Source organism: Brassica napus, chromosome C1, assembly GCF_020379485.1.
Source record: "Brassica napus cultivar Da-Ae chromosome C1, Da-Ae, whole genome shotgun sequence".
Classification (NCBI taxonomy): domain Eukaryota; kingdom Viridiplantae; phylum Streptophyta; class Magnoliopsida; order Brassicales; family Brassicaceae; genus Brassica; species Brassica napus.
The window spans coordinates 19,122,762-19,132,530 of record NC_063444.1 but is presented as its reverse complement, the minus strand read 5'-3'; the positions used below and the strand labels follow the sequence as shown (position 1 = coordinate 19,132,530).

The window sequence follows — 9,769 nt, the reverse complement described above, 5'->3', positions numbered from 1 at the left end:
TCTTTCAGACTGGCGATACCTACTTTAGTACTTATATTGACATTTTTCAGTGTACTCATATAGAAAATCATTCATTCATTTAATCTAAGCAGACAATGTAATAAAAATAAATTCAAGGAGATAAAAATCAGAGAAAGCATACAAGCAAAACAATCACACAAGTTTGATGTCGAAATCAGATTATCAACTTGATTCTTTTAGGCAATCATAAGTCTTCCATAAGATCATCTTGATCATGTTCAAAATTATTTTCACCATCTTTATAGACCAAGTGGGTTTCAGGATTTTTTCCTTTCAGACTCTCTTTGATAGAGGTCATATAAATGTTTGGGAGTCCTTCATATCTTAGCCCAATGATTCCCCTTTACACATCTATGGCACGCTGGTTTGGTCGAGCTTTGTGGTTTAAAGGATATACCACGGCTAATACCTTGACCATGGCTCAAAATGGGTTGATACCCACGGCCTCTGCCATAGTGATTCCCACGGCCAAATGTGTTATAGTGGCCATGGCCATGTCCTTTCCACCTTCCACGGCTATGACCGTGTGGTCTATCATTCTGGACGTGGTTACCTTTTTTTCTCCTGCGGCCTTATTGGTATCAGGTAATGGGTTTAATCCAGGAGGTCTCAATTCACTGTTTCTCGTCAGTAATCCATTATTTTGCCCAACTAGCAATAGACTCATCCACAGACTTATAGTCCTGGATTCTGGGATTCCTCCAATCAAATAGGGCCTTTGGTAATAACACCGTTCTTTGGTGATCATATCTCGATTTTTTAACTCTGTCCAAAGGTCTGGAGGATTCTCTATAGTCAGATACTGGTCTTTGAGACTCTTAATAAGATGATGGCTAATACTTAATATTGTCATGTATCAATCTTTCTCATTTGGCATTATCGCCTTTTGTGATTCATTCACCAAGTCCTTTGACTTTAGGATAAACTCAGTATTCAGTGTCCATTTCAAATAATTATCTCCTGAGAGATTTACGGCAGCAAAATCCAAGTTGATTTTCGACATCTCAAATCATATATCAATCAATTTTAGATCTCATAAAATATTTAACATACGGCCATAAACAAGACATGCTATCAAGTCAATACATTTCTAATAAGCAAACAAGCCACACGGCCAAAGGTGATATAATGCAATAAGGCCACACGGCCAAAGTGATATATGATGCAATCGGATTCTATATGTGCAAGGGTAATAGTAAAACATTCAATCAAGGTTTAGCAATTAAATAATCAGAGTTTCAGGTATGAGATTTAGCTGGACGAACAATCAGGTTCAATTAGGTTTTATCAAGACTAGCAATTAGATCAATAATAAAAAATAATCAAACGGATTCAAGCATTACACAATTTAGGGTTTCGATCCAAAAATAGGGTTTCAATCATGAAAAACCAAAACAATCAGTTTCAAGGCTGATCCTATCAATTTTATTAATCAGTTTTAATGCTGATATTTATCAGTTTCAAGGCTGATATTAGCAAGATGGAATTAAGCAATCTGATTTTAGGAATACGCAAATTAGGGTTTAGGGTTTCAATTCGAAATTAGGGTTTTATCAATTAATCAGCTTCTAGCAAATAATCTTAAACCTCAGAACAGTTGATTATATCATGAAAATATTAACCTAGTATAATATGAAACCTCAAAACATTCAATTCGGATTATGCAATACACGGATTCTATTTTAGGGTTTTTCAATTCGAATTAGGGTTTATATTATAACAGATTCTAACATACAATATTAAATCTCAAATCATTCAATCAGGTTATAAAAACTATCAATCCTAACTCACACGGATTTAAACCTCAAAGAAACATTCAATCAATCAAATAAATCAATCCATGCACACGTAATTTAGGGTTTACAGATTTTAGGGTTTCACTTTGAACATTATTTCATTCGATTATGGGTTCTTAGAGTTTGGGTATACCATAAACCTTTGATGGGTTGAATGGACCACCAAGAGAATGAGCTTACGTGGACTGGTACAAACTGGAACCTTACGCGGACTGGTCCAAACTGTTTCCTTGCAGTCCGCGAGTTAGCTTAGGTTGAGCTGATCGGGATCGTTGGTACGCGAGGTGGTACTTGCAGTCAAAGAACTCGTAGATCTGGAACAGTTTGATCACGGACTGGAACAGGCTGATCGTACAATCTGGAATAGTTGAGGCATACTGAAACTTGCAGAGATCAGTCCACATATCGATCTTGTTGAGATCAGTGGTCGAATACAGATCAAGGTCATGATCAAAGAGAGGTGATCGATAGAGATTAGGGTTTTAGCAATGGAGAGAGATTTAGGGTTTATGGTCGATATTTTAGCTTAGGGCTTTAGAGATCAATCGTGCTGATAACGTGTTATAAATTAATGGGAGAAAGAAATTGTCTATATCTCATAATTATGGAGCCTTTTATATATATAGAGAATTACAATAGACCGTCATAGATAAATGAAAAGTATACAAATCGTAAAGTGATTAGGAAAAGAAAATCTTAAGCATTCAAAGAAAAAGAAACTGTCTAAGTAGAAATGAAATATGTCTATTCGTTATGGCATTCACAAATCAGATCATAACACTAAACTATTTTCTGATTTAATTCCACAATTTGGCTTAGTTTTGGTAGTTGTGATTTACTAATAAAAGCGTGTTAAAAAAATCACGTTAACCCTAGACAAAAATCCAATTATTAATCCGACCTTGACCCGAAAAACAAAACAGATCACATAATCGTTTATGAAAATCATGTTAACCCTTTTTTACAAAAAAAAAAAAAAATCATGTTAACCCTGATAAAATCGGGCTGGGAGGGTGATAGAGAGAGAATCGAGGGTTTGGTCGTGGCTTTACTATTCATGGGTAAGTTGAGAAGTGTTGGCAGACGTTGAATGGGAGTTATAGATTAGTCATCATTCATCTCACTGCACTTATCTTTCAAAATTGTTGCGTCACCAACAATTATCTTTCAAAATTATTTTGTCACCATTTTTTTTTTTTTTTTTTTTTGTTGAAACTTCATTTTTATAATTTTGCTCCTATTTATTATAGGGAAATTGGGGTCTATAACCAAACAAAAACTTCTAATTCACGCTCTAACCAATTTTCCTAACGGATCTTTACACAGCGTCTCTTTTACATATTAAAACTGTGTTGCCCTTTATATCAACCGGTGAAACCTGAAGAGAAAATTAAATAAAAAACTTAATTATTATTGGTAAAAAGTAAATCGTGGCTTATCTCCTTTCAAATATTCAATTTTATTTATCTTGGTAACTTCGTCGAAGGTGAAAGGTCTCCGGCACCGAGTGGAGTAATTGCCTCGCAACCGCCTCGCCTCCGCTTGCTTCTCTGTGATTTTTGACATCTCCTTCGTCGTTTTAAACTTCCTTCTCTACTCAGCTTCTGAAATCAGGGCACAATCAAAACTTCCTTCTCTACTCCGCTTCTGAAATCGGGGCACAATCGACGGCGTTAACCTTGTACCGCGCCTACCAACCCCGGTGCCTTCTCGACTTCACGCAGTCCATATCTCTCGGATCTCTTCACCGACGGTATGTTCTCGTGTTTTAACCTTCGCTTCTCTTCATCTGATGGTATGGTCTTTGCTATTTTGTCTATATTCGGAAATAGTGTCATATAACTGTTGAATCTACAATACCGTAGCCGTTGCATGTCGGATCTGGTAGGTCAATTGGGGTCTACTAATTATAGAGTGTTGTCGTTTCCTGTGATGTTTTCAGTCTTTAGTAAATTTTAATTTTGAATTTTTCACCGAGAGATAATATGTATGAACTTGGTTCTTGGACTGTATATGGAATGGTTTATATTAGATCATTACCATATGAAGTAGAATTGTTGGATGGAATAAGAAGTGTAGAGACGAGGTTGTTCATTTGTTCGTATATGATATGGCATATACTATGTCTATACCATATGAAGTGGAATTGATATATGGAATAACATATATACTATGGTATTTTCTAGTTGACTGTATACATCATGGTTCATGTTCACACCCAAACTAAGTTGACCAGCATATTTTCTTGTCTTTTACAGGCATATTCCTCCATTCCAGCCGTTGGTGGAGTCTCTGCATTTTTGGGTGGTGCTTTGCCCCAGGTGGAAGCTACTTCCACCCAACCTCATGTTGATTCCTCTGTTGTTACCGAGGTTAGATCTCCCAGTTCGTGTGTTCCATTTCGCTCATGGTCATTTCCACTCATGTTCCATTCCGCTCATGTTTTATTCCACTCGTATTCCATTTCTTTGAAATGGAATATCTATACCGTTCCATTTCGTTAGGATTCTATTCCATGTAGAATCAATTTACATTTGCCGTGCCATTTGATTACTGTGACATTACACAAGTTACTAAACTTGTTTGGACTGTCTACTTTCTCCTTTGCAGGCACCACACCAAGTTGAATCAAATGTCTCAGACACAAGCACTGAAGCAGACCCCGGTTCCGTTGCCAAAACTATCCTGTTCCAACCAAGTGTTTCGCCCTCAGATCTTCATCAGGTGATCTCAAAGAACTTGATTTATTATAGGTGAAATGGTATGGTCTTATGCATACTTATGTGTATCTCCCTCGCATGTGTTCTGTTTCCCAAGAACCTTCATTCCAAACTGCGTTCTCATCCGCTTCTGGAGATAAGCCTCTTGTTGGAGAGGTATAGTTGTGTTTATATGTCACACTCCATGCTATTTGTGTTAATTTATATACCTTTTTAGGCAACTGAGGCGGATGCTATTGAGGTCAATACATGTGAAGTTACATCCCCAGTATCCAAAGTCTCTCCCCCATGGACACACCTAACCTTGTAGAAGACAGTTTGTCTGGGTTGGAGAAGAGGTTTCATATACACGCCACCTTACTGCCTCTATTCACATCCCCTCTTAGTAGACAAGCGGTATAACTATGTGCTTACAGTTACTATATGTTTTACAGTCTATGCCACAGGAACCTCCTTCGTCATCTATTATTGATCCCATGCTACAAGCCGGAGAGGTAAACAATTATACAACATGTGCTTTTCCCACCTGCTATGGCTAAGGTATTTACACTGTAGGACACTATTGGTGGGTCGGAAGATGCGAAAGCGGAGGAAGTCGTAACAAAAAAGAAAACGGCGAAATTAAAAAAGGTCTACCTATTCATGTCGTCTTATTTTAGCCTAGTACATATATAGGGGCTACCGCATTTTTACCTATATTAGGCTGGGCGTGGCGTGAAGCCAACAAACGTAGGGCAACCAGACGGCTTCCAACGCTACAGCAAACGGCTGCGTAATAGTCCCGACAGATACACGCCCACATAAGCACCTCGTAAAGACCCCGTAAGCAAGAAGACTACCGAAGGCCCCCGTAAGCAAGAAGCCCTCAAAAGACCTCGTCGTGCAATGAAGGAGAAGGAGGCGGTATCCGCTGTGAAGTCAACTATTCCGATAACGGAAACAACTAGATTTGTTGGGGGTTTTACACCATTGCTCCCACCAACTCCTACTAGACGCGCTGCATTCCTGCGGGCAATTCAAAATGCTAAGTAAGTTCTATGTATCCCCTCGTACTTATATATTACTGTCCTTAGTTGTTTCAACAATTTAAGCGTACTAATGATGTGTTCCTCTTACTGTGCAGGAATCTCCCCGCTACTGAAGCTGATGCCTTCCAAATGGACACTTTGATGACTGTTTTCGAGTGCAGTAGGGTGGTTTCTCAGGAGGTCTTCACATTTTACAATTTGCTTATGTTCGTTTACAACCTCTCTAATTCAGTTGATAATCCTATAATTTTGTATGGTGATAGGCGATTGACCGTGTGGTTGCTTACATCCGCAAGCGCAGGGAAGGGCTTCCATCGTGTAGATTTGACTTTCTCGACTCTGCATTCTTTTCTGAGCTCCTTCGTAACTTCCCCGACTTTAATGCATGTCCATCTAAGGATTCATTCTCGTTTTCCCCATCTTTGAGGGAACAGTTTATCCACCGTCCGCAATGGTTTACGCATGTTGATATCCTCTACATTCCGGTGGTAGTAGGAGACGGCCATTGGGTTGGCATTATTGTTGATTTGAATATGTGGTCGATGTATGTTGTCGAAGGTAACTCCGCTTGTCCATCTGTGTTTGCTCTCACTTCTGTCATAACACCAATCTCCATTATGCTACCGCACCTAATCGGCTGTTACTGTATGACTGACAATGCGCAACAACTCCATTACGCGCCCCTGACTATGTCTCGGTTGGAGATTCCTTGTCTTGTGGAGCATCCAGGTTACATTCGAAGTTTTCTCTTTTATGTTGTAATATTTAACAGTGATGGAGGGACTAACGTTGTTGGCTTGCGTAGGTTGTTCGTCGGTGGTGGCCCTTATGTTTTTAGAATTGCATGCTATAGGCAAAGAATTGAATAGTGTGTACTTCAATGAAGAACATGTGCGGACTGCTGCAGAGAATTACGCCATTGAAACACTGCAAATGTGTCAGCCCGGATCAGTTCCTCCTGCTGAGTATCTTGCCATGTCTGCTTTATGTGTCTGTTGTCACATTTTCTTTCTCGTTTTAGCTACATAAGTCTTATTACTTAACGGCCTTGTTATGTATCTTTATTCGACTCCACTTATCCACTCTTGTTTCAGTTTCGGTGGTAGCTTGTTTGACTGGAAAACTATTTCATTAACTAAGTAACTATTCTATCTCTTGTTATTCCATTCTACTCAGTCGATGTTATGTACACCCCTGTTCCACTTGGCTCTATTAGCAGCAAACAACTGGATATTATACCTTCTCCATTATGGGCAGTACTTTACATATCCGAATGGTTTGGCATCATTTTCATGAAATACGTTTCAACACCTCAATTTAATGTTCCCCATGTTTGCCTAATTGCCTCATGAATAAAAGATTCTAACGCCTACCATAGTTCTACCATAGTTGCCATTTAATAGTTCAGTATTGGGGTGCGCACTTTTGGGATTGTCTTTCTCGCCTGTCAGCCTTTGGTGTCTTTCTCTTTAACTAAGAAGGTGATATTATATTGTTGTTGTAATAGATGGAATAGTGTTGTAAGAAAATTTATAGTTTAGGCTCAGTGCTACTATATGTTACATTTATAAGCATAAAGTTATGGTTGCTTCCTAGGTTAGAGATTTTACCCCCTACATAACAGATTCTAACTCTACCCGTACTTGACATTGAATAATATATGTAGACTATTTATATGGAATGGATTCATGATATATGGAATGGTATAGTCTACTCATGTCAGAAGTAAGGTAAGATAGGCATCATTTCATTTACACAAAAGAGAAGGTCATTGGGTGTTCTGTACAACAATCACATTGCTTGGGATTACATGGGTTACATATGCCATACTATATACATTGAAAATACACCCATATATGTCATATCTGCATATATGTTTGTATTTAGCAACAAAATGCATTATCTCCCCGTTCAAGCTACTAGACCTGCCATATCTTAGCTGACAATGGCTTACCCTTATTTCACCCGGTTCCCAAAAAAGTGCTTCGAACTGCCTTCTGATGCCATCTCCTTTAGCTTACTTTTTTATATAGCGTGGCGGCAAGAAACCCTGTTGTGACCAGAGCGGCCACAACGTTTGCATCGCCGGTTTGATGAACTTTGACCAGATTTCTGCAACGTTAATTCCAAACTATAATTAGTTTCCATACTATACGGAACAATTATTCATACTATTTCAGCTGTAAACAGCTAGTGGCCATTTACTCCAGCGAATACGTTACCATAATCCCATCCGCACACGTCATCTACTATAAAACATGTTTAAGGTGTGAAGGATGTATTTTGTTTATATTTCATCTAGAATGTGTGGAATGGAAATCAACTTAAGTACAATCGTCTTACGTATTGTCCGGTTTAGTATCACATAATGTGGTTTACACAATTAGTACTTCTAATTAATATTTTCTTAATACATCTGGGGCCACAGTTACCATCTTTCACGAAGTCATCGTACTCATATCAAAAATACATGGCAATTTAAAGATCTTCATTTCATATGTGTCATGTAGAATAGAAAAGTATATGCTTGCGAGTTCCCACTTTCGATTGGGTTAATATTTTAGGGTTTGGGTTTATATTCCCCTCTTTGGGTATAGTGATTACTTCACTTGGTTTGAATTATGGTAGACTGGTGTTACCATTTGGGGCCAGAATTACCAACTTACATGAAGCCATACCCATATTAAACTACGTTTTGAGTCTCTACAAGATTGGCTTTGCCATGGGTACTTGGCAATATAAAGTTGCTTATTCCATGTGAGTCATGTAGAATATAAATTCACATGCCTGATATTTTTCAGTATCGGTTGAGTTATGGAGGTTCTGTGGTTTCACTTGGATTAGGGTTTTTAATTTATGTGTAGTGTTTAGGGCTTCTTTGATACGGTTTATATTAGCCTATTGGATAAGTTTAATATTTTGGGATTTGGTTTTATATTCTCCTCTTTGGGTATAGTTATCACTTGAGATGATTTGAATTATGGTCGACTGGTGTTGACATTTGGGCCGAAACCTACCACCTTCCATGAAGCCATACCCATATCAAACTACGCTTCCCTTTGTACAATATTCGGTTTGGCATGTGTACTTGAAAATGTAAAGTTATTATTCCACATGGCCATATGGAATAGCAATTCCTCTTCCTGCCGTTTCGAACTATCAGTTTACTTATGTCAGCTATGTGGTTGCACTTGGATTAGGGTTTATATTTTGTGGTTTGGGTTTATATTTCCCTCTTTGGGTATATTGATTATTTCAAATGGTTTTAATCATGGTCGACTCATGTTCACAGTTGAGGACATAATTATCATCTTCCATGAAGCCATACTCATATCAACCTATGTTTGGGTTCACATTGGATCAGGGATCATACTACATTGTACAGTTTAGTACTTAATATGTTGTAGCCTATATGTCATGTGTGTGGCTTATTTCCATGTTATTTGTCCTATCCAGCCAGACCTATACTATTTCATTTGGAAAGAGTAACAGTGTTCAGATATTGGTTTCTCCGTTACGATCACATATGTTCTAAAATGTGTACACTTCGTATTCCTTCATTTTATTTCCTCACGTCAAATCACACGTGATAAATACAGCTGGCATCTCACCTGCGTTTTCTATGTGCGTATTTATATTCCACACAAAACAACCACGTCGTCTTTTTTATACATTGTAACTGGCTACTTGTAACAGCAATGGGCATAACCGGACGGGGAGTGATCAAAAAGCCTGACACTGAATTCTGTCAAAATTAGTGTTAACCACCCAATTTCACACCCAAAAATGGTTATTTCGCCAATAAGCCCTTTATTATATTGTCTTAGATGTTTCCATGCAAATTATGAGATTTTTATTTGGCTATCCACTGTCTTGTTCTCCACGTTTGCTTCTTGCTCGAATCATTATCTGTTATCATCACTTTCAACTGTATAAGTTGTTTCAACAACTCAAAGTAAATCACGAATGTCACTTGAAATAATGAGATAAACTAGACCCTGATCCGCGCGACCGCGCGGTATTTTATATCAAATTTTGATTTATGTTTATAGTTTATTTTATATTTGTGTAATTGTATTACATTAAGTAAATTTATAATTTTGCGATTTAGCGTAAAATATATCACCGATATTGGGTATCATATAAACAAATCTAACATATATATATATATATATATATATATATATATATATATATATATATA

General features: G+C 37.7%; 1 protein-coding gene and 1 long non-coding RNA gene across 4 annotated transcripts; both read left to right on the top strand.

Moving 5' to 3' along the window:
• Positions 1-3,048: 3,048 nt before the first annotated feature.
• LOC125580815 lies at positions 3,049-4,611 on the top strand. The gene is made up of 3 exons (XR_007318589.1): positions 3,049-3,570; positions 4,076-4,189; positions 4,428-4,611. It is a non-coding gene; the product is annotated as an uncharacterized LOC125580815 (long non-coding RNA).
• Positions 4,612-4,617: 6 nt separating this feature from the next.
• LOC125580814 lies at positions 4,618-6,726 on the top strand. Of its 3 annotated transcripts, none has more exons than XM_048745992.1 (7): positions 4,618-4,693; positions 4,755-4,875; positions 4,972-5,031; positions 5,093-5,565; positions 5,661-5,745; positions 5,829-6,294; positions 6,371-6,726. In XM_048745992.1, the coding sequence occupies exons 4-7, from the start codon at positions 5,423-5,425 to the stop codon at positions 6,592-6,594; spliced, it is 918 nt and encodes a 305-aa protein (XP_048601949.1). In that variant the 5' UTR covers positions 4,618-4,693; positions 4,755-4,875; positions 4,972-5,031; positions 5,093-5,422; the 3' UTR covers positions 6,595-6,726. The 3 variants fall into 3 exon arrangements, 2 of the variants coding, with proteins under 2 accessions (XP_048601949.1, XP_048601950.1); XR_007318588.1 differs by having other exon boundaries at positions 4,628-4,693; positions 5,661-5,725; XM_048745993.1 differs by having other exon boundaries at positions 4,628-4,693; positions 5,661-5,730.
• Positions 6,727-9,769: the final 3,043 nt, after the last annotated feature.

Coding starts and splice junctions, on each gene's coding strand:
- LOC125580814 (XM_048745992.1), top strand. CDS start 5,423: ATGAAGGAGAAGGAGGCGGTATCCGCTGTGAAGTCAACTATTCCGATA. Junction 5,566..5,660: donor CGGGCAATTCAAAATGCTAA/GTAAGTTCTATG, acceptor CTTACTGTGCAG/GAATCTCCCCGCTACTGAAG. Junction 6,295..6,370: donor TTGTCTTGTGGAGCATCCAG/GTTACATTCGAA, acceptor TGGCTTGCGTAG/GTTGTTCGTCGGTGGTGGCC.